This window comes from Octopus sinensis, linkage group LG5, assembly GCF_006345805.1.
Source record: "Octopus sinensis linkage group LG5, ASM634580v1, whole genome shotgun sequence".
Classification (NCBI taxonomy): domain Eukaryota; kingdom Metazoa; phylum Mollusca; class Cephalopoda; order Octopoda; family Octopodidae; genus Octopus; species Octopus sinensis.
The window spans coordinates 76,979,693-77,006,490 of NC_043001.1; the positions used below are offsets into that span (position 1 = coordinate 76,979,693).

Consider the following 26,798-nt stretch of genomic DNA (forward strand, 5'->3'; position numbering starts at 1 on the left):
TCTACTTGAAATCCAGTGTCATCCACAAATTGATCAATGTATGCTCTTCTTAACTCTTTAAGTTTGGGAATAAATAGCAAGTCTTTTCATGCAGGACAAAAAAAAAAGGGAAAAATACAAGATGATAGCTTATAATGCAAATGTGGCTTATAATACCACACCCATCTTCAGAATTTAGCAGTGTGTTAATAAGCCACGCCAGTCTTCTGTGGAAGAGAGCATGTTGTGTCAACAAGCTACACCCAGCCTTAAAGGGTTAATCTGCTAATCCTTGTATGTCAATGCATGGCTTTCCAGAGAAGGAGATCACTAAATATTTCATCTTTACATCTTGAGCATTGTTCTGTATCACGTGTACTCCATTCTCTGATCACTGAGAGGGTGATGGGAAGACTGCCATACAGTTGCTACTTTATTGGATGTTGCTGTCAAGAAAGATTGAGAACTACATGAAGCACTCTTGTGTATGTACCACCAAGCTTCTTTGCAAATCTCTTGTTCAGCATTCATGCTGAAGAGCCAGAGAGAAATATATATATGTATTGACCACTTTGAATAAACCCCTCTTCATGTTATCAGGAAGGGAGGACTTCTATACAGCTGAGTCTGTCTAGGGCATTCCATGCTTTTGCAATCCTTACCAAGACATCCTTTCCTGTTGAAGCAATGTTACTTCCCAGGTAGGCAAAGTCATCAACCATCTCCAAAATGGTGCCATTCTGTGTACAGATATCACCTCTTACATTATAGCTCATATATTCAATCTTACTAACATTGATTGACATATTGTCCTGTCTGTGTACTGCAGTCTTAATAGCCGAAATTATGCTTGGTATATACCCATACCCAACAATATTTCAGCACTTTATGGTAGTAAGGAGTGGTTCTTTTTGCTAGTTGACAAATCTGTTTTGTCTTGTTCTCATTATAAGCTTCATAGCAGACTTCTTTGAAGCCTTCCATCAATCCATACATATAGGTAACTGAGAAGCTAGACATTTTCTCTGTGTGTTTGTGTGTGTGTCTGAGCAGAACTCAACATCTATAACGTCCAATTGCAAAACGAAAGTAAGAATGCATTACAAAAGTACTAGAATTAGAAACTTCTTCAGTTTAGCAGTCCCAAACTGTAAATGATGGAAGGTACCTCTAATAACTAAAGTGATAACCAAATCCCAATGTAAACACGGAAGGGGAAGACTTGATGACTGAAACCTTGATACAGAAGACAACAGACAAGTACAACACTTTGTTGCTGACTGAACATGCATTTACAATGAGGAGTCACCACAGTAAAGAAAATGAAGAAATGAGACAGAAAAACATTTGTTGACGAGACAACTAACTTAAGAAGACTTCCACTACAAAATACATTCACTACAGAAACTTCATTAATAGCAAACTACAAATTAAAAAGTAAAAACAATACCCATAGAATAATATAAAGAACTGTCCAAATCAACAAAGGAGTCTCTAAATGGTTGCCTGACCTACTTGATATATCAGCCAAATCACCTTTTATTACCATATTTCCATCAAAATACACTGCCTTTGTTGCAGTTAATTTTTAAAAAAAACGAAGGATTTAGTAAAACACTTTGTCGTTATTGAGCTGGTGCTTGGAACATAAAGTAACATAAAATTTTGATGGAATGGTTTAATTTAAATCTCTTCAACTGTTTGGGTACGCTGCCTTCGTTTCAATTATTTTTGAAAATACTGGAGAGTTTAGTAAAATAGCTTTGCTTGTTACTAAGCCGATGTTTGAAACATATATTAACGAAATATTTTGAAGGAAGATTTTAATTCAAATCACTTCAAAACAGGAAGTTTTATATCACCGAATTGAAGGCAGTCTCAGACAGGTTGATACCAAAAGTGCTTTACCATTACTCTTTTACTTGTTTCAGTCATTTGACTGCGGCCATGCTGGAGCACCACCTTCTAGTCGAGCAAATCGACCCCAGGACTTATTCTTTGGAAGCCTAGTACTTATTCTATCGGTCTCTTTTGCCAAACTGCTAAGTTACGGGGATGTAAACACACCAGTATCGGTTGTCAAGGGACAAACACAGACACACAATCACACACACACACATGCACATATATATATATATATATATACATATAAACAACGGGCTTCTTTCAGTTTCCGTCTACCAAATCCACTCACAAGGCTTTGGTTGGCCCAAGGCTAGAGTTGAAGACACTTGTCCAAGGTGCCACGCAGTAGGACTGAACCTGGAACTAAGTGGTTTGTAAGCAAGCTACTTACCACACAGTACTCCTGCACCATTGTGAGGAAAAAAAATTACATGAAGGCTAGTAATAACTGAGTACTTGATCTGTTCACTGTCCCAGAACCATGATGTTACCATTATCTTACAGGCCATTCTAATACATCCTGCCAATTTCAGATCATGATAATTCATTTATATAAGCCATCACAATACATTCTGTATCTACTACATTGACATCACCCACAAAAATTTATCTGGTTTCATTAACTATGTTTCAATTAACCTAATGAGCATGTATATATCGGCATGATGTTGCGCCTATGTTTTATATCATTGCATGATGTGTTCTGAGATATTTGGGTGTGTCTTTTGAGTGTGGGATTTACTGTCTCCCTCTTGGTTAGCTTTTCTTTGGCATGATGACTCTGTGAATTTTTGATATGTATTATACACAGGTACACACACTCACAAACACCTTATACATCTATCTATCTATCTATCTAATCTATCTATCTATATATATATATATATATATATATATATATATATATAATATATATATATATATATATAACATATATATATATATACACACATTATTATTATTATTATTATTATTATTATTATTAATGAATTTTTAATTTTTCAAATGCATTTTTGATACACATTTCGAGTGGTTACATAGAGAATTGGTAACGTAAATACTACCCTCTTCAGTCAATTACAAAAAAATTACTTATATGTGCACACATATATAATGCATTGATTGCTAATATATTCATATATTATTAATAACAAACTAGCCTGTTCCTATATGAATAATACATTTATAACACAATATGGAAATAGGAATGGGATGTTATTTTGACTGAATGCATAAATAAATAAATAAACACACACACACACACATACATACATCTACAAGGCAGCTTGAAAGTAGGTTGACATTTACCATTTATTCCAGCATAAAAGACATTGCTAGTTTCATAAGTGTTCAAAGTATCCGCCTTCAACATTAAAACATTCTTGGGGTCTGGTGGCCACACTGCAACACACAATGCATAGGTCAAAGCTGGTAGTGATTTCTTGATAGGTCTCTGTAATGAACTCATCTAATTAAGGCAGAATACATGGTTTTCTTTGGAATACTTTCTCTTTCACGGCATCCCAGATAAAGAAATCAATGTACCTAAGGTTTCAGGAATGAGGAGACCAATTGGCACTACCACATCGCCCAGTCCACATCCCTGGGAATGTTATGTCCAGAAAATTTTACACATGAATTGCATAATGAGGTGATGTTCCATCCTATTGGAATAACACCTCACCAAATTTGGACATCACCTGCATTTCAGGCACCGTTTCCCTGCACAGCATGTCAAGGTAGGTGTCACCATTAACTGGGTTCTCAAGAAAGAAAGGCCCATGGACTCCTGTGCATGACAGACCCTCCTACACAGTGACACCTAGCAGGTTCATCTCAGCTGCTATCGTCAGGTGGTGGTGTTTTCGTTATACCAGTAAATGCAGTTATAGATGTTGACATGACTTGACACTTCAAAACTGGTTTCATCCAACCAAATCGTGGCGAGGAATTGTGGGTTTTCACAAACATATTTAGCATAATTCCTGTGAATCTCATACAATGATCTGGGCAATTGTAAATTAGGTGTTACAGGAATTTGGGGTCAGTATGGTTTCAAGTTAATTTTTTCATAAGATGACCCACAGATTTTCATGAGATGCCCAACTCAGCCAATACTCATCTGGTTGACATCGTAGTTTTATTCACAAACATCAATGCTACCTGAATTCCTTTTTCTCAGTGGTAACAGTTCTTGGATGTCTAGATTTCGAGGCATTCTTCACTGGACATATCTCCTCAAATTTGTCTCTTGTAAATTGATCGAAGTGACAGTGGGTCACTGTGGAAGGTTTCTGTTCACTTTTGGCACACCATTTCTGCATTTCAAAATTCTCAGTAATTCCTTAGGATCCTCTTTCTCTTATTATCTGTCAAGTTGCCTACCATTACATCAGACAACTCTGAAAGATAAAAAAAATAAAACTGTCAACCTACTTTATTTACATTATTTACATTCGACAGATATTTGTCCTCATCTTGTTTGTTGTTAACACAACGTCTTGGCTGATATACCTTCAGGTGTCTTGAGGAATTTTCAAATCTGGGTTCTCATTTCGAAATTTCCCCAAGACACCTGAAGAAGGCTGGCAGGTATATCAGCCAAAACGTTGTGTTAACAACAAACAAGATGAGGACTAATATCCGTCAAATGTAAATCATGTACATAATTCCTCATCTCTTAAATATAGAACTGTGTCAACCTACTTTTGCACCATCTTGTGTTGTGTGAGTGTGTGTATGTATTTATATGGTAGAAAAAGAACTCAATACATAAAATAGAGTGCTGTTATTTTGTTATAACTGTAATGTCAAATCAATGAATCAAAAAATGAGAGCTTTATGATGAATTAAAATTGCATACTGCTCACATATATAGCAAAAAATTCATTTATTCCAGAAGTATGTGTGTGTGTGCACCATGCACACAGGTTTCTTAAGGATATATTTTATGTTGTTTTTCCTTTACAGAATTCAAGTTAGTCACTAACAAAGTGGCAATGCTCTTTTGTATAAATCAAGACAGCTCTTGGTGGTTTGTGTTTATCTGAACTGGTTAATGTATGTTTATATGTGTGTTTTATGTGTCTGTTTGTGCATGTTGTGATAGAACACACGTGTGTATGTCTCATTATTGTTTATTTGTATGCACATATATATTCTGTGTGTGTGTTTGTGTGTTCACCCATGAACCTGAAATGTTTAACAGATTTTTACAGTTCCCATGATGAATTGTATCTGAAGAATGTAAGCCAGTCTGTTCTGTTCTCTTTTGGAGAATCCAAGTCATACTTGGTTTCTAAGCAGTTGTTATGTTGCCCAATGCACCTCTGAGAATAAGAACGAATGAACATCTATAGCTTGGATATAAGAGCTGCTATAAGTTTCTCATCAATTCTCAGTGAATATTGTTTCCCCCAACTTTTGAGGAGACAGTTACATGTATGGGGAAGCTGATCCTTACAATGGTACATGACTTTTGCTGCCTATCCTATACAACCATATCTGACTTGTGCTTACACTGGGTTGCTGTTTTTATAGGAATACTCCACCGGTATTCCTTGTTTTTAAAAGTGTGAATGAAGACAGCTGCGTAAAAAAGTGCTGATATCTAATTGTTGGGGATGGGGAACCTGTGGAAGGATTAGACCCAGGGAGATGTGGGACGAGGTGGTGTGATATGATCTTTAGATGTGGAGCCTCATGGAGGCAATGACAAGTGACCATGACTTCTGGTGAGTTACTGTGTCTGAGAAGACCTGTCTAGCTAAGTGAATTGTAGTCATTGCTAGTGCTGGTGACGCATACAAGGCACCTGTGCCAATGATGCATAAAAGACACCCAGTACGCTCTGTAAAGTAGTTGGCGTTAGGAAAGGCATTCAGCCATAGAATCCATGCTCAAACAGACAGCTGGAGTCTAGTGCAGCTCTCCAGCTTACCAGTCTCTGTCAGACTGTCTAAACCATGCCTAGTATGGGTAACCGAAGCTAAATGGTGATGATGATAGATACTTTCTTGTTCTGGTGTGTCTTTGGCTTATCAGTCAGGACTATTCTTCCAGCATATAGCATTGTAGTCCATCTTAACAATGATCTCATGTCTCATGAGAAGATAGCATCTTGCAGACATTTTTGAACAGCTACTGATTGATATGAGTGGTATTTTCCACTTTGGTATGGCACAATTGCTACTTTCTGTTATAACTTGGACATCTAGAGACATCCATATCTCTTTTTTGATCAGATATTCAGTAGCTATTTCCTGTTCTTAGATAACAAAAGTGTAGCCTTCTATGTATGTTACATATTTATCACTGATCCAGGAGTGGTTGCTATTCCTGTGTCAATGTTGTTGATATTCTCAGGCTTATGTGATATGTACCCACCATGCATATGATGAGTACTTCTCTTTCAAGTCTCTCTGTATACAGGTCAGTTTAACCACTTTTAATTCATATAGAGGAGAGATTCTCAACCATTTTTTTAACTATGGACCCCTTTGATTCCTATTTCATTCTCCAAAGACCCATAGCCATTCAATGAATACATGAAAAAAAAAAACTTACTGTATTTTTATAGTTAAATATTATTAGGAATTGTATTAAAAAAATTTCAAATATTTTGTACATTCTCGAATTTATTACTCTTTACTCGTTTCCGTCATTTGACTGTGGCCATGCTGGAGCACTGCTTTTAGTCGAGCAAATCAACCCCAGGACTTATTCTTTGTAAGCCTAGTACTTATTCTATCAGTTTCTTTTGCCGAACCTCTAAGTTATGGGGGACGTAAACACACCAGCATCGGTTGTCAAGCGATGTTGGGGGGACAAACACAGACACACAAATATATACATACATGTACATATATATATATATATATACACACATACATATATATACGATGGGCTTCTTTCAGTTTCCATCTACCAAATCCACTCACAAGGCTTTGGTCTGTCTGAGGCTATAGTAGAAGATACTTGCCCAAGGTGCCATGCAGTGGGACTGAACCCAGAACCATGTTGTTCATAAGCAAGCTACTTACCACACAGCCACTCCTAAGCCTTTATTTTTTTTTTTTTTTTTTTTGCATTACTAAAGCTTATAGCTTACAAATACCAATGCTTTTCTAATGAATGCCTTCAGCTCATTAGTAGATTATTTCAAATTTCATTATCTTCCAAAATCTAGAAAGGTATATTTCAATGATGTGGGGTGTGATTCACCCTTTAGCATTTAAACTGGTTCAAATAGTCTACCTGTTTTATGTTCAAACCAACCAGATCTGGTTTCCCACAGCTATATATCATTCTAAAAATAACAATCACCTCATCAAAATCTTGAAGCAACCACATAATGCATTATCAGCTTAAAATAATGTGAAAGAATAAGTATTACATCTGACAGTAATTTGAATGCTAAAGGGTTAAACTATGGTTATTTATAATTGTCTGTTTAGAATAAAAGTCTAAATTTTGCATATAGTTCATAATTTAATTACACTCTACAGCTGTTTCATTAGCAATAAATATTAATTCTATAATTATGAAATTAAGATACAAAACTAATTTAAATTAAATTAATTTAAAGCATAGTTTATTCCATATCATCAGGAATATTATATAATGTATATTAAATAATTAATATTGATTAATTAGCTGTGTTTGGTTTGGTTATTGATTTCAAAATTTGACTCAGTATGGCTATAGGCACAGACATAGCTGTTTGGTAAGAAGTTTGCTTCACAACCACATACTTCTGGGTTAAGTCCCACTGCACGGCACCTTGGGCAAGTGTCTTCTGCAATAGCCCCAGACTGACCAAAGTATTGTGAATGAATTTGGTAAATGGAAACAACTAAAAGAAGCCTGACGTTTATTTATGAATATATATATTTATGTATGTGTTACTGTCTCCTTGTCTTAAAATCATGTGATAGTTGTAAAATGGTTGTCACCATCATGCAAGAGGTGTCCTTCATTTTCAGTATTCTGTGAGAATATGTCTGGTCATGGGGAAATATTACCTTGCTTGGAAACAGGTAAGGATTGGGGACAGGAAGGGCATCCACCTGTAGAAAATCTGCCTCAACAAATTTCATCTGACCCATGCCAGCATGGAAAAACGAACTTTAAAATGAGATGATGATGATAGTAGTGATGAATATTTATTCCTTTGCAAACATGGTACAGCCTCCACAAAAAATACATATTGCTTACAGTAGACCCAAAAGTAGTGCTATCCCCAGAAAAGTGCCACTCAGGATGGATCACACCCTCTGGCTACGCTAATGGTTGGGATGGCCTATCTTGCTGGAATAAAACGCCGCTTCAAACTTCTCTTGAATGCTTAGCTTGACAGATTGGTGTAGCAAGTTCAAGTAAATGGGACCAGTCACAATATTATATATATATATATATATAAAAATAAAGGGCCACTTAACCCTTTTGATACCAACCTGCCTAAAACTGCCCTTGGTTTTATGATACAAACTTACTGTTTAAAAATATATCTAAGTTAAAATCTTCTATCAAAATTTCATGTTAATTTATGTTAATTAGCTGCTAAATTGTGACAAAATTATTTTATTGAATTTTTTGTTATTTTCAACATTAATTGAAGCAAAGACATCATGTTTCAGCAGAAATATAAGAGGAACACCACCTTTAGTCGAGCAAATTGACCCCAGGACTTATTCTTTGGAAGCCTAGTACTTATTCTATTGGTCTCTTTTGCCGAACCGCTAAGTTACAGGGACGTAAACACACCAGCATCAGTTGTCCAAGAACTGCATTTTGATTCGTTCTCTGATTTGAATTCTGCCCTTGTGTGATGTTTTTTTAAGATTGTTTGGTTGGTGTCAGCTATTTCATCAAGTGTATTTTTTTTCAATCAGAGTTTTCATTTTGGAGCTTTGTAGGAGTGTTAGCTAAGTTCGATTTTATGCCATGAAAGATGTTGGTTATTCCAGGACTGTGTGTGTTAATGAACGGAATCATGTTTTCATTAACTTTTTCCTTAGGTGTCCATAGTTGGGTGATGTTCAGTTTTATTGCCTTTTTAATTCCCTCATTAATAAATAATCCTAAGGGGTATTTCTGCATAGTGAGGAAGCCTTTGAGTTCATTTAGTCAGATTTCACGTATTTTGGGGTCAGTCGCTATAGCACAGATGTGTCTTGCCATGCTGTATGGGATGTTCCTTTTGATGTGTGATGGATGGCAAGAGTAGAAATTTAGATATTGGTGTGTGTCAGTTTTTTTGTAAAATATGTATATATATATATATACACACACGCACACATTCTTTTATTTATTTATTTGTTTCAGTCATTTGAATGCAGCCATGTTGACCCCTGCCTTTAGTCAAACAAATCGACACCAGGACTTATTCTTTATAAGCCTAGTACTTATTCTATCAGTCTCTTTTGCCAAACTCCTAAGTTATGGGGACATTAATACACCAACATCGGTTGTCAATCAATGGTTGGAGGACAAACACAGACATATACATACATATATATATACATATACATATACATACATATATATATATATGTATATATATGTATATATATATATATATATATATATATATTATATATATATATATATATACACACACACACGACGGGCTTCTTTCTGTTTCTATCTACCAAATTCACTCAGAAGGCTTTGGTTGGCCCGAGCTTTAGTAGAAGACAGTTGCCCAAGGTGCCATGCAGTGGGACTGAACCCGGAACCATGTGGTTGGTAAGGAAGCTACTTACCACACAGCCACTCCTCCACCATGTATATATATATATATATTATACAACACACACACACACACACATATATATACATACACAACCATATACTGTTAGACAAGTTTAAAAATACAGAACAAAGATGAATGCATGAAAGTCTAAAAAGATGCACCAAAGAAAAATAAAAGTTAATTTGCTTTAATTTAGTCTAAATTCAGTAGCAGAACATTTCCTATTGAAAGCCATTGATAAGAAATAACATAAAATAGAGTAAAATTGACATAAAATATTTGAAAATATGCAGTAAAGTGCTGTTACTTGTCTTCACAATAACAACAGTGGCTTTTAGAAATGGGGAAAAATTAAAAAAATGAAAAAAATTTTAATTAGATAAATAACTATTATGCATATAACTTTGTGTGTGTATTAAATCCAAGACTGGAATTTCTGGTATTAGTATTAATTCTGTAGTTATAATTGTTTTATTATTTTGGAAATCCATTTTATGAATTCATATGGCTTTTTTATTATTATTATTATTATTATTATATTTTTTCTTCTTCTTCTTCTCTTCTTCTTCTTCTTCTTCTTCTTCTTCTTCTTCTTCTTCTTCTTCTTCTCTTCTTCTTCTTCTTCTTCTTCTTCTTCTTATCTTTTCTTCTTCTCTCTTCTCTTCTTCTTCTTCTTCTTCTTCGTCTCTTCTTCTTCTTCTTCTTCTCTTCTTATTCTTCTATTCTTATTATTATTATTATTAAGGTGGAAAATTGCCAGGTTTGTTAGCACACTGGGTAAAATGCTTAGTGGCATTTTGTCCATCCTTGTGTTCTGAGTTCAAATTCCACCAGTGTTGACTATGCCTTTCATCCTTTAGGGGTTGATGAAAGAAGTACTAGTTGAGGACTGGGGTTGATGTAATTGACTTGCCCACTTCCCTCAAATTGCTGGCCTTGCACCAAAATTATTATTATTATCATTATTATTATTATTATTATTATTATTATTATTATTATTATTATTATACACTCTCACACGCATACAGACACATTTTTTAAAGTACTATTTATATTTCCACCATAATATATTAAAGACACTACTGCATTTGATGAAAGCGTGTGGCTTAGTGGTTAGAGCATCAAGCTCATAATCATGAAGTAGCAAGTTCAATTCCTGGACTGGGCTGTATGTTGTGTTCTTGAGCAAGATACTTTATTTCCAGTTCACTCAGCTGTAGAAATGTGTTGCAATGTCACTGGTTCCAAGCAATATTGGTGTTTGTCTTTTCCTTGGATAAAAATTAGTGGCGTGGAGAGGGGAGACTGGTATGCATGGGTGACTGCTGGTCTTCCATAAAACAACCTTGACCAGACTTGTGCCTTGGAGGGGAACTAACTAGGTGCAATCCCATGGTCATTCATGACTGAGGGGGCACTGCTTTGCTTTACTTGTCCTGTCATACTGACAACTAGCACATTCTCCCAAGCTACCCAACACTTCCTCTTACTGCACCCACCCAATGTTCCTCCTACTCCTCTCCCCAGTGCCTCCATACCTGGAATGTTTCCATTGCATTTCCACTTTGCTCTTCCCCTTTCCCCTTCCTCTAAGCCACACTCCAGTATCTCTCGCTGCTTCACCCAATGCACCCTCCCTCTCTATTCTCTCCCCACAGCTCCTACATTTCTTCAACACCCTTCTCTCTTGACTTACCCTCAAAAACCTTACACCTCTCTTTTCTTTCAATTCTCTTAGAACTCCTCTTCACCCTAGTAGTCACAAAGTTTAGTGAAAATTTTGAAATTTAGTGTATTTATGTAATTTTTCCACACTGAATCTCAGGAGATAATTCACTTTTTCCTGAAAAATTTATCGCTAAAAAGTTACAGAGGTTTAAATCTGATAATTTTTACACAGTCAGAAAACAGGATTTGGAAGCTGTTGTTTTGTGCATGACTTCATGTGTTGTCGACTGTAAGCAAATGAAATACTAGTGGAATTTTGTTTCATAACTAACCCTTCATAACTTCATAACTTCTTTTTTATTTTTTGAAATTTTGAGAAAATTTTTGCAAATTTGTATTCTACACATGGGAATTCATACAATTATGCAAAAACCACCCCGCAAAAAATTTGAGTTGTGATTTAAGGCCTATTTAGCTATTATTTTTAGCACATCTCATGACCACCCCATACTGCATGTGTTTTAAGCATTTATTTAAGCAAAAAATGACCATATTGGTAACCAGCTTGTTAACAGCTTGGCTTGTTACTATGGAAATAGGCTGTGGCTTTTGACTGGTTAAAATTACCCAAAATTTGCAAATTCTAAAAGCTATTAACTCTTTATTTATTGATTTATGATGAAAATGAATTTCATGTCAATGATTATCATACTAAACTAGTGTTACGCTGAATATGAAATCAATTGGAACATAAATTCAAAAAATTGGGAAGTGGCAACCAAACAGAAAAGATCCAACTTAATTATATATTCGTATAACATTTTACTCTTTTACTTGTTTCATGACTGTGGCCATGCTGGAGCACCACCTTTAGTCGAGCAAATCAACCCTAGGACTTATTCTTTGGAAGCCTAGTACTTATTCTATCGGTTTCTTTTGTCGAACCACTAAGTTACGGGGACGTAAACACACCACCATCGGTTGTCAAGCGATGCTAGGGGTGACAAACACAGATACACAAACATATACACACACATACATATATATGACAGGCTTTTCAGTTTCCGTCTACCAAATCCACTCACAAGGCTTTGGTCGGCCCAAGGCTATAGTAGGAGACACTTGCCCAAGGTGCCATGCAGTGGGAATGAACCCGGAACCATGTGGTTGGTAAGCAAGCTACTTACCACACAGCCACTCCTACGCCTACAACTTCCACTTTATTATATTTAAAAAGTTTTCTCTTTTTTTTTTTATTGCAAAGTCTTTGATCATGTCTTTGATCTTTGATCACTATGACACCATGAACACTTTGGAATTATATTTTTGATCAGATAAACCATTTCAAATAATATTTTAGCAGGTTTGAAGTGTACAGTATTATATATCCATTATGGCCAATCTTCCCAGTTGGTTTTGCGCTAGGGATTCAATGGAGTGTTAGGTAACAGTTCAATTATGTAACCTTGCGCTCATCAGAGGTAGCTATTACGGAATGAAATATGGCAACTGTTCTTACTATATCTTCTTTGCTCAAACTGTGCTTTCTATGCATTATGATTGAATCCTCTGTGTGTTAACATGGGCCTCTTAACGACAAGTTAAGACTTCATATAATCAAGATAACCTTGGCCTGAAGAGTAGCCTGTGGTTTACACCTTGCTTGGATATTTACTACCTCTGAGATCCTGTTCGCTATGAAATATATGTAGCCTGGACTTGATCTGCTCCATTCCTTAGTTCTTAAAAATATATGTATATATATATGTATGTATGTATGTATAAGATATATGTATATACATGTGGCCACCTCACTAGTACTGGTGGCACAAAAAGAAAAGTTCTTAGTACATACTGCAAAGTGGTTAGCGGTAGGAAGGTCATCCAGCCTGAGAAACCATGCCAAATCTGATAAAAGGGCTTGATACAACCTTGTTGCCTACTGGCTCATGTCAAACCATCCAGCATGGGAAATGGATGTTAAATTGTGATGGGATATATACATGTGTGTGTCTGTATATGTATGTAATATATATATATATATATACACACACACACACGCACACACACACACATGCACACATATGTATGTATGTATGTGTGCATGTATGTTTTAAATTGAAAAATTTTTAGTTTAATGAATTTACCCCAATACTTAGTTTTTTTTAAGACTGGTATTTATTCTCACAGGTCTCTTTTGCTGAGCCTCTGAGTTATAGGGTCGTAACCACACCAACAGCAGTTGTCAAGCAGCGGTGGGTGATAAACACACATAAATGTGCACACACACACACACACACAATGGGCTTCTTTCAGTTTCTATCTACCAAATCCCCTCACAAGAATTTGATCTTGCCCAAGGTGTCATGCAATGGGACTGAACCCAGAACCAGGTGGTTGGGAAGCACAGCTTCGTACCACACAGCCACATCTGTACCCAATTGTATGTGTGTGTGTGTGTGTGTGTGTGTGTGTGCATATACATGGAGTAAAACATGTTCATTACCACAACATCAGTTAAATGTAGGAATTCTTTTTTGTGTTCCTTGAACTCTTTGACACCACATTTTGAACATTTTATATCCTTCTTTTCCAATATAAATTAGTTTCTATTCTTACTTCTCCGTTTCTTTGAATCTCTTCATTCCAAAGTCTCCCCCATTCATTCTGTTCAGTTTAAAGTCTCTTTTCCTTATTCTCTCTCACTCACTCACTCATTCCTCCTCTTCCTTTCTCTCTTTCCCCTCCCCTTTGATGTACGTATACACACATGCACTGCTTCTCTCTTTCTCTCACACATACATACCCACACAGTCTCATTCACTCACAAACTCCCTCTCTTACCTAATATCTCTCTCTCTCTCTTTTTTTTTGTTATTCCAATCCTGTTCCCCACCCCTGCATCCACTTAGTCAACCAGAAGATAGTTTCTCTCTGCCTGTTGCTACTCCTCCTCTCTCTCTCACTCTCCCTATGTGTTTATTGCTACTCTCTTACTCTCACTCACTCTTCTGTTTTATCTCACTCCCTCTCTTTCACCAAGAAACAGTTTAATCTCTGTCTTGTTAGTTTTCATTTCAATCATTCATCACTACTACTACTACTACTACTACTACTACTACTTTTCCCCAATCTCATTCTTTCACTCATTTCCTTTCTCTTTCTTTCTTTCTCTCACTCACACACACACACACGTTCTCTACAGGAGAGTCTACTTGTTTCTCTCTCTCTTCTCTCTAACTCATTCTCCTTACTTTCCTTTTTATGTCTCTTTCTCTCTCTGTTTTCTTCCTGTCATATCTCTTTCCACTCTCACACCCTCTTGTTCTTTCATTAAATAGATGACAGCTAATCTTCTAGTCTTGTCAACGATGTCTCAACATTGTTGATGTTGTTGTTGGTGGTGGTGGTGGTAGTGCTGGTGTTGTTATTATTGGTCGTGGTGCTGGTGCTGTTGGCGTCTGCTACTGCTATTTTCTTTGTTGTTGCTGCTGCTGTTTCATTTGTTGGTAGTGGTAGGGATGGTGTTGGTGTTGGTGGTGTTCTTACAATGGTCTCCCAACATAAAACGACCAACAATAGAACATAAAAGAAGACAGCCCAGCAATCAGATCAAATTATAAACAGATAAATAGACCTATTCTTTACATAAAATAAGACATAATTCCAGTGTAGGGGAAGACATGTCAAGTCAAAGTAAGTTGGCTTTGACGAATGGTTACCCATCTTGGTTGCTGTAGAAGTCTATAGAGAATAAGTCTGTAGATAAAAAGAGGTAAGAATGGAAAATATACATATACACTTACAGTAGTATTTAGATAGATTGCTCTCTCTCTCTCTTACTCTACAGTTTCAGCAACATTGGTGATACTCTGACTAACAGCAGAGAGTAATTACAGAACTGCAGTAAATATAATTACACTCTACTTCTCTAGTCTTTTACTTGTTTCAGTCATTTGAATGCGGCCATGCTGGTGCACCACCTTAAAGGGTTTTTTTTAGTCAAAGAAATTGACCCTAGGACTTATTCTTTATAAGCCTATTGCTTACTCTTTCGGTCTCTTTTGCTGAACTGCTGAATTACGGGGACGTTAAGACACCAACATCGGTTGTCAAGTGATGGTGGGGCAACAAACACAGATACAAAGACACAACACACACACAAATATACACATATACATTCACATACATACACATACACACTGTGGCATACATGGGGTTATGGTTTTGGTTCCTGCAATGAAGAGGGAACCAGGTTGCTGGAGTTCTGCCAGGCAAATGATCTTATGGTTTGCAATACTAACTTCAGGAAACCTAACAGTCACCTACCGATCTGATAGACACACTAGCCAAAGTGGCTACATCCTTGCCAGAAAAAGGGAAAGATGATTGCTTATAAATGCCAAACACTTCCCAGGCAAAGAATGTACCCCACAACATAGACTAGTAGTTAGCGACTTCAGGATCAGGGCTAAATGGATGCCCAGAAGACGACCAGCATGGAGGAGAAGGGTCTGGAAGCTTAAAGACCCTGTGAATGGACAGAGACTTAGAGACGCATTACTCGAAGCTTTTGATGAAATAGAAGGGGGATATAGCATCACATAATGTGGAAGACAACTGGAGGTTTCTACAGGACAAGCTGCTAAGGGCCACTGACCAGATCTGTGGATGGTGCAAACTCCCCTCTTGACTTAAGGTAATGTGGTGGTGGAACGATGTTGTTGACAGGGCCATTACAGAAAAGAAACAGTGCTTGGAAGGACTGGCAGAATGGTGGTAGCAGGGAACTGTATCAGACTGCCAGAAGGCAAGTTAAGAAGACAGGTTTATTTAGCGAGAGGGAAAGCAGATAAGAAAAAATTTGCCAATGATCTGCGCCATGATGACAAAAGACATGAGGTATTTTTTGTTGCATGACAGTGTGTGAGAGAGAATTGTGATGTCGTAGGAGAAAAATGTATCCACATGGATGATGGTTCACTTGCATTAAACGAGGCTCCAAAGAGAGAGGTTTGGAGATGCCACTATGAAAGGTTGCTAAATAAAGAGAATGAATGGGAGAAAGAGAGTCTGCCGAATGCCGACCCAACAGAGGGACCAGCTATCCGAATTGACAGTACCTTGGTAGATAACGCAATTAAGGGTATGAAAACAGGGAATGCCCTGGCCCATAAGGAATCACCACAGAGATGCTCAAAATATATGGTGGTGTTGGCATCCATATAGTTAACCAGATGATACATGAAGGAGTCATACCCAATGACTGGTGTAGCAGCACCATAGTCAACTGCTACAAAGGTAAAGGTGACGCTCTAAGTACAAATAATTACAGAGGTATCAAGTTGTTGGATCAGGTAATGAAGGTCATGGAAAGGGTCATAGCCCAAATAATTAGGTAGAGATTCAGTATAGATGAGATGCAGTTTGGGTTCGTGCCAGGGAAAAGCACCACCGATGCTATATTTCTGGTAATACAGCTGCAAGAGAAATACCTATCCAAAGATAAACCTCTGTACCTGGCTTTTGATGACATGGAGAAAGCCTTTGACAGGGCCCCTTGATCCCTTTTCTGGTGGTGAATGAGGAAACTAGTGATAGATGAATGGTTAGTGAGAGCTGTGCAAGCCATGTACAGGGATGCTGTCAGTAAGGTGAAGGTTGGCAATGAGTACAGTGAAGAATTCCGGGTAGAGGTAGGGGTCCACCAAGGATCAGCTCTCAGCATCCTCTTATTTATCATAGTCTTCCAGGCAATAACAGAGGAATTCAAGACAGGATGCCCCTGGGAGCTCCTCTATGCTGACAACCTCATTGCCAGTGCCGCCAGACTAGCTCCCATGCAGGTGGCATGTAAAAAACACCTTTTGAGCATGGTCGTTGCCAGTATCGCCTGACTGGCCCTCGTGCCAGTGGTATGTAAGAGCACCCACTACACTCTCGGAGTGGTTGGTGTTAGGAAGGGCATCCAGCTGAAGATCAGATTGGAGCCTGGTGCAGCCTTCTGGCTCGCAAGTCCTCAGTCAAACCGTCCAACCCATGCCAGCATGGAAAGTAGACATTAAACAATGATGATGATGATATATATGACAAGCTTCTTTCAGTTTCTATCTACCAAACTCACTCACAAGGCTTTGGTCAGCTCAAATCTATAATAGAAGACACTTGCCCAAGGTGCCACACAGTGGGACTGAACCCAGAACCATGTGGCTTGAAAGCAAACTTCTTACCATATAGCCATGCCTGAGTACTTTTTTTAGAAACAACAACAACCTATGCATTACATCTACCATTATTACTACATCTGTAGCCATTAGCTCCACAACAACCACTATCAACAGCATCAAAAGCAAGATTACTATACCAATACTTTCCCCCCCCCCCCGTTTATAAACTCAATCATACACAAATTCCTATACCTGTATCTGTATATCTACCTAAACATCCATCAACATATCTTAATATCATCTATTTAGCATTGTATATCTTTCTTTGATGTCTCATACAAATCAACTTAGGACCCTATATGTGAAGTAGGTCGACCTAGAAGATAATTTTGTCCCTGATGGTCATTTTTTTCTTGAAAATCCTATGTTGTTATTGGGATGTGTCTAACATGCCATCAAAAATGGTGTGTGTGGGGTGGGTGGGGTGTGTAGGCTGAATAAGCTAAACAATACTCCCTCAGCTTTGCCCTTTTCTTTTTTCTGATGAAAGACTAGCATCCAAAATGTTATAAAGACTCTTTCCTTTTACTTTCAAGTGTTACACTAATAGTTCATTCATCAAAAATTGTCCCTGTTGTCTTTTCCTCATTTTTCCTCATTCACTCTCCCCACCCCCACCATTGTTGATGGCATATTTGAGACATCTCAGTGTCAGCATTGTACTTTCAGGAGAAAATGACCACTAGAAACAAAATTAAGTTACAAGTGGCCTTCTTCATATATAGGACCTGGGTTGATTTGTATGAGACATTATTTGGTGAGGTTGGGAGAAAGTGCATCTTATATGCCATCAAATACAATATATATATATATATATATATATATATACTTCTCCATTTTTTGATTTACCTTACTCTAATCAAATATTCTAAATGACCTGAGATACTCATCCTGCCTTGGTTTTGTAGTCCATTATTCTTTAATATATATATATGTATATATATATATGATTCAAAATGTGACTGCATATGTACCGTTGGCGATTTTTTTTTTTCCTCCGTCTTCCCCTCTTTGGATCTTTCCTTTTCCTATGTTTCTGACGAAGAGCTCCGCTCGAAACGTTAAACCCTCCTTCTTTCCTTCCTTCCTAAGCATCCAATAATATTATATTTGTTCCACGTCCTCGCGTTGTTGTGTTTTCTCTTTGTGTTTTCATGTTTGGATTAACTATATATATGTATATATATATTTAAAATAATAAGGGTGAAAAATTCAATATTAATTTGATTAATATAAATTTAAAACATACATATACACAGCGCTATGCGTGTGGCAAGTTTTCTACGGCCGGATGCCCTTCCTGACCAGTGGTTTAGCATATTAAAATCTGGAGATAAAGAAAAATTATATTACATACACATAAGCATAATGGATGTCCACGTAGTGGTCATCCCTCATATATATATATATATCATCATTTAGATGGTTTGATTGGAACCGGTAAGCCAAAGAGCTGTAATGGGTGCTTTTATGTGCCACCAGCATAGGTGCCAGTCATGTGACACTGACATCAGCCACGACTACAGTTTCAGTTGGTTTGATAAGTCTTCTCAAACCTAGTATATCACCAAAGGTCACTTGCCATTACTTCTGTGAGACCCAACATCTAAAGATTGTGCTTCACCACTTCGTCCCACATCTACCATTTCCACAGGTTCACTCCACAGTTAAAGATCAGCAACAATACCAACTCTGAGGGAAGTATGGGGAGGGGGAACTGCAACTATATGTGACTGCGCATGTATCGTTGGCGATTTTCTTTCTCTGTCTTCCCTTCTTTGGACTTTCTCTATATTTCTGACAAAGCGCTCCGCTCAAAGCGTGAAATCCTCCTTCTTTCTTTCCTTTCCTGAGTGTCCGATAACACTGTACAAATTCCACGTCCTTGCGTTGTTGTGTTTTCTCTTTGTTCATTTTTGGATTACTATATATATATATATATATATATATATACACACTTATACACACACACACACTTAGTATAATTTGAATAGAAATCTTGTAACATGTATTTAAGGACTCCTTCACTGTTATTTGGCTACCACATGTTATTCTATACTAAGACATTTTCCAGGGCTGGATACACATATTGGACTCCTTTTTGCATAAGGTTAATACAAGAATAATATAATATATTCTGATCTTCTATTAAAGCTTGATACCAACCCTTCTTCATGTTATATTATTCTTTATATATATATATATATATAGGACATTGTACATACAAATGTTAGATATAACACATCCTAGCTTTTGTTATTGGAGGCACATGATCACGACAGTGTTTAAGAATTTATAACCTGTTGGAATATAATAAGTTGCGATAACAATTGACACAAAATAGTACAGATAAAATGTACACCTGCATACGTGTGTAGGTGTGTGTATGTATGAATATATATTTATGTATATGTGTGTGTGTTTATATATATGTGTGTGTGTGTGTGTGTATATATATATATATATATATATATATACACACACACACATACACATGTAGGTATGTGGATGAAAATGGGGAAAATAGAACTCAAAATATGAGTATATGTACATTTTTATCAATATTTAACAGAAGAGTGACTCAATTAATGCATGCACACACACATACACACACGTACACACATTGCACATGAAGTTTGAAAATTAAAGAGACTGACAAATAATTAATGATAAACATTGATACACAAACAGGTAGATAAATAGGTATAGATAGATAGATTGATAGATAGATAAGTATAGATAGATTGATAGATAGAGGGAGAGAGAGAGGTAAGGAAAGGGTAGATTGAATCATTGATATATATATATATATATATATATATATATACACACACAATTAGTTTGATTCATTGAAAGATTAATAGTTTGATTAAATGACAGAAAGATAGACTTAGCAGGAGAAAAATAATGAGATAGAAAAGAGAAGGACAATAAGACCAGGCAGAAGACAAGATTTAGATTTGAAAAGAACAAAAATGGAAAATAATAACTGGATGGGAAAGGGTAAGGTGGTGTGTGGAAATATGTGAGAGAAAATGAAAGATACAGAAAGAAAGAAGAAGAAATTAAGAGACAATGATAGATAGATAGACAGACAGACTGATGCAGATAGATATAGACAGATAGCTAGATTGTTAGATGCAGATAGATATGGATGGATGGATTAGCCAATAGATGGATGGAAGGCTAGCCAAATAGATGGATAAACCAATAGAGAGGGAGAGAGAGGTGGTTATATCAATAGATATATAAATCAACAGATAATTAGATTTGATGGATGGATAGGTAGATGGATAGATCAATAGATAGATAGGTGGATAGTTAGATAGATAGATTTAGATAGATAGACATAGATAGAGATATAGATAGAGATATAGACAGACAGACATCGATAGATAGATAGATAGATTGATAGATATAAGTAGAGATTTTGTGAGAGAAAGGGTAACAAAACATGAATAAAAGGAGAATAATGAAGTATAAAAAAGACAAGATAGACAAACAGGAGAAATGAAGAGAACATGAGAGTTGCTTACAGAAATGGTGGTGGGCAAGTTTGAAAGAGAAAATAAAGATATTGGAGTGGTTGTTTATCTCCAAGAATGGCTGGTTTGTTTGGCGTTTAAATGACTGACATTTATTCTACTGTGTTAAAATACTCATTCTCTTTCATTATAATCATCAGTTTGGCATGGACATTTTATGTTCTGAACGACTTCATATATTATTGTGTGCCAACCTCTCTGTTGTTTAAAAGAGGAAGTTTAAACATGGTTCATTGAATCTCCTCTCTCCATGACTAATCTGGTTCAGAAAAGTGAACTTTTCTCTCCCATTCTCTCCCTCTCCTATCTTCTTTATCATTCTTTTCTCTTTATCTCTTTCAATCCTCTCTTGTGATCTTCCTATCTCTCTAAAATTTAACTTCTTCCTCTCTCCTTGCTCTCTTCTTAATCTTTTTACTTTCTTTTATTTTACTTTTATTTTCTTTAATTTACCAATGTCCCTCTTCTCTCTCTCTCTCTCTCTCTCTCTCTCATTTCGTTTTTCAATCAACTCTTCTGCTCTCTCTGTCTCTCTGTTCTTTTTCCCCCTATTTCTTTCATTGTCTCTATCTATTCATCCTGTTTATTTCTTGCTCCCTTCTTCCATGTTTTGATCCTTTCTTACATTTTCTCCTTGTTTTATATCATTATACCAATTTCATCAGTTCTTTCTTCTTACTGGCATTATTTCTAGCTCTAGATCAATGTAGCCTTTCTTTACAACCAACAATTTGGTTGTCTGTCTGTACATACATACATACATCTATTTGTCTGTGTTTGTCTTATATAGTTAGTTTGCCTATCGGTCTAATTTATTCTATCGAATCTAATCTAATCTGGATGTCTATTTATCTTTCATCTTCTTCCCATCTATCTATCTATCTATCTAGTCAGTCTATCAATGTATTTCTCTCTGCCTATCTAACTATCCATCTATCTAATTTAATTCTTCTATATATCTATCTATTTAATCTAATCTGATCTATGTATCTAATTTATCTGTCTAGTCAGTTTATCTATCTGTTTGTCTATCTGTCCATCTATCTATCTATCTATCTATCTATCTATCTATCTATCTATCTATCTATCTATCTATCTATCTATCTATCTATCTATCTATCTATCTATCTCTCTTCTTCCTTTCTTTCTTTCTTTCTTTCTTTCTTTCTTACATAAATAGTCAGTCTATCTATGTATTTCTGTCTGTCTATTAATCTATCTATCTAATTTAATCTCTCTATACATTTGTCTATTTAATCTTGTCTAATTTGTGTGTAATCTATCTATCTAGTCAGTCTATCTATCTGCTTATTTGTCTATTTCTGTGTCTGTCTGTCTGTTTGTCTATCTATCTGTCTATTTATCTGTCTGTCTATTTATCTATCTATCTTTCTATCTATCTGTCTATCTATCTAACTATCTATCTATCTATCTATCTTTCTATCTAATCTAATCTGTCTGTCTGTCTGTCTATTCCATCCATCTGTCCCCACCCCCATATCAATCAGTTCATCCATCCATTAATTAATTAATGCAGAAAGAAAGGCTTATTTCAACAAACCCTTAACTATGATCTGAAATAACGATGCTCAGGTTTGGTGAGTGAAATTAATTGGGCCATTGCATCACAAACACATAACTTCACGAATGTGATGCACCGTTGGAGCAGAAAGATTTTGAATCGGATTTGTTAGAATATGAATTAATTGAGGGTTAAAATAAATGTTCTTCTGCTCAGTTGCCCATCATATGAAGATGTGTATCAATGTGGAAGTGACTTACACAGCTTGTAAATAAATATGCTCTACTGTAGAGCCCAAACCATCAAGGTACCCTTTAGTTCTCAGTTACTCAGCTGGCTAAAAATAGCAACCAAATCTCCCTAAACTGATTGTTACTGCGCTGAGCAAAATGCTTTGCAGTATTTCTTCCAACTTAGTGTTCTGAGTTCAAATTCCACCGAGGTTGACTTTGCCTTTTGTCATTTTGGAGTCGATAAAGTATGTACCAGTTGAACACTGGGGTCGATGTAATCCCCTACCTGAACTTGCTGGATTTGAGCCAAAATTTGAAGTCAGTGTTAGAATACTTGAGTGTTACACATTGTATGACAAGTAACTTTGTAAGTATGCTTTTTACCACCATGAGTAATATCAGGAAATACGGCATATATACAGTAACTTTTTTATTTAACTTTTATCAAATTTCTTTGTTTATAAGACATGATGAAATGAATAATAATTTTCAAAAGAAAAAGTTTTATCATCTTCAAAATGTAATAAAACAAATCAAGCAAATTTCTCATTTGTATAACTCCCCGCCACCCATAACTACTCTGTCACTTACTCCAACTCTATCTCTATGATTCTTTCTATATCTTTCATAGTGTGTATAGCATTCCTTTACTCATTGCTTGTCACAAAGCCTAGTATGTGCATCCATCCTATGCCTCTTATGTTAACTCTCTCTGTATTTCTCTATTATCTCTAAAGAAATCAACCAACCAACCAACCAATCAACAAGCATTTATATCAGCTATCATTAATACAGAGATAAGCCGTATGCTACAAATTTCGTAGCAAGTATTATAGCCAATTTACTTACACTTAGTATCTAAGCGGTACTTTAATATCGACCTAGAATGATGGAAAGCAAAGTTGACCTTGGCAGGATTTGAACTGGGAATGTACAAAATATAATTAAATATCATGTAGGACACAACCCAATGCAGTAGCTATTTTGCCTCCTCCACCCTTTGCTTTGTTTATTATTTTCCATGAAATTTGGTTTAAAATTTTGAAATTTGTAATGAAAATTTATTTTGTGACTCAACTTTAATTCCTTTTTCTTTAATATTCCAGAAGCAGCATCATGAAACTACGACAGGCCAAACGCAAAAGACGGCGAACTCAAGAATATACCAGCACTAATGACCTCACCCAAAGCTATGACCCTCCTTCCTATGAAGATGTTGTCCGAAGAAGTGCAGGTCCCCCTTTATATAACATTACAACACCAGACACCGAAGATGAGGCAAGCGGTGCCGGCGGTGGCGGCAGCAACGACAAACTAGTGAATAACAGACGACTGCGAAATAACAACGTCAACACAAAGAACATCAACATCTACAACAACACGCACAGCAAAAATAATGCAAACCACACTAATAACATGTCTTCCACTCAACCAAGAAACAAATACGAGAACCTGGTTCAGTCGGGGAATGACCACCATGGTGAGGAAGAGCAACCGCTCAGATCGAGCGGAGATCATGTTTACAGCTGTTCTGTTATGATAGAGTCCCCTGTTAGTTCATCAAGGGCCAGATATAGTCATCGCATTAACAGCAGTAATAGAAACAGCAGCTGTAGCAACAGCAGCAGCAGCAGTAATAATATGAGTGACTCCAATGAGTTCCTCTTGGATACAAATGGAGGAAGCAGAGGAGGGGCAGATGTCTTGGCATCTCGTTTAAGCAATGGTGGCGATGTGAACAGTGATGAAAAGTTAAACGGTGCCGTTGGATGTTCTCCTATGGTTACCTCTAGTCCGGGTTTGTATCCTGCGGCTGTAATGCCTCCTGCCACAGATTCAAGTATCGCTCCTTCTACTGCCTCCAGTACTGCTGCTACCGCTGCCACTACTGCTGCTGCTGCTGCCGCCGCCGCACCGTCTGGTGCCGCTGTCGTCTTGAATGGCACACATAATGATAACTTTAATCCTCGCAGGTCTTACCCCACTACTGCTGCCATTGGAAACGACTCTGAGAGTTGTGACGATGATGATGATGATAGCTTCTCTCAACATGGTAACCTGCTCTCAAACATAGAGAACTTTTGTTTTGCCGACATGGAACCGTCGCCGAAACATAGCACAAAGAAATCCTCCAGCAATAGGAACAGCAACAACTATGATAACAGTAACAATATATTCTGTGATTTAAATTCTGTCAATTTTAATACAGACAATAATAATAAAAGGGGGAGTGGTGATAGTGTTTCAGGTGGCAGAAATGGTATTGAAGCAAAAACATCACCTGGCATTGCAAACGGCATTGGCGAAATGAATGGAACCAAGAATGATATTGTGACCCCCAGAACTAATGAAGAAGGTGGTGGTGGTGGTGGTGGAGGAGGTATGATGAAGATGCATAGAAACAGGGCTGTGGAAGAGAGTGAACTTGTAACACCACAACCAGAATCGGTTAGACTGCTGCAGTGAATGATAAATCTCATAGATTATATTTTCTTTAAAATGAAAAATACATATTAAAAAAAATGGGAAGAATGTAGTGTGAAAGAGTGAATGATTAAAAGTGAGCAAGAAAGAATGAAAACAAGTAAGAAAGAATAAGAGAATGAAAGAGAAAGACAGGCTATGAATGAATTAATAATTTGCCAAATTTCTTTTGCCCTCTTATATTCTCTTCTTCTGCTGTGACACATTCTGGACAATACCATAATTGGAAGAATGGAGGAAGGAATTTGTTAAAGAAGCAGAGTGTGTGTGCATGTGCAATGCATTTTCTCTTTATGTATGTGCATGCATGTGCAGTTATTCATTCTGTGGAACACATGCATATGCATGTACATACATGCATATAAATATACATGCCCAGATACACACTCATATGCACACACATATACATGCACACACACACACACACTCATATATTCATACATGCATGTGCTCACATACACACACGCACACAAACAAATACCTGCTATCATGTCAAAAAGGTTTAATATCATCTCCTGGTCTTTGAGTGCCTTGAACAGGATTTATTTTGTCAAAAGCAATCAGATCAGAACCCTGTCCATCCCTACCTATGACGGTTAATCTCACCAATTCCAGCAAGGTCTGTAAAAGTGATCAGTATTGCCACTCCATTCTTGACCTATATATATATATATATATATATATATATATATATATAGATAGATAGATAGATTCATTGCTTAATATTAAACAACTGAATGCCCAATACATATTATAGAGATGGTTCTTTTAAATTTTTTTTATTAACACTGAATCTGAGAGCTTGTCTCACAAGACAACCTTTCAGCTTCAGTTTTAATAAAAAAAAAAAACTACACACACACAAATACTCTTATGTTAAATAGCTTACAACAAAAATTCTTCATTTATTAAAATTATCTTCACCTAAATGATGTATTATCATTCCCAAATGACAATTATGACCAGCCTCACCTGAGAAAGGAATATATCCTCAAGATTCAAAAATTCTCCAAAACTGACATGACTTTAAGGAAAAGAATAGGTTTATTGTATGGAAATAAGAGGATAGTCATGGACATATGTTTCTAGTCAATAGCCTTTATTAGCACAACAATTGTCCAACCTTGTCTCCAGTACCCAAAGAATAAGACTTGACTTATACGAACAAAAAAAAAAAGAGAAGAAATAGTAATAGCTTTGGTGGTTTGCATAATTTAAACAAAAACGAGCCAAAAGAAATAATTTGAAATGGCCAATAATGTATTTGGATAACATAGACAAATACTGGTATACTAAATACTTTGCAACAAAAATCCCTAATGGAGATATGGAAATCTAAGTAGATTTCTTAGTCAGAATTCTTGCAAATACTGGCCAACAGAGTACATAGAACAGTTTCCTTTAAGGAAACTGTTCTATGCAAACTGAAATTGACGTCTACCTTCTGCATGATTTTGGGGGCTAATAGCCTGTAAGATA

At 36.5% G+C, this 26,798-nt stretch overlaps 1 protein-coding gene across 1 annotated transcript in view; it reads left to right on the plus strand.

Annotated features, from left to right (window-relative positions):
• The window catches only part of LOC115211839, a 144,888-nt gene extending 118,392 nt beyond the window's left edge, over positions 1–26,496 (plus strand). Inside the window, exon 9 of the mRNA XM_029780556.2 lies at positions 23,942–26,496. Coding sequence (XP_029636416.1) covers positions 23,942–25,301 — 1,360 coding nt within the window. The 3' untranslated portion in view covers positions 25,302–26,496. The remainder of the gene's footprint in view (positions 1–23,941) is intronic.
• Positions 26,497–26,798: the final 302 nt, after the last annotated feature.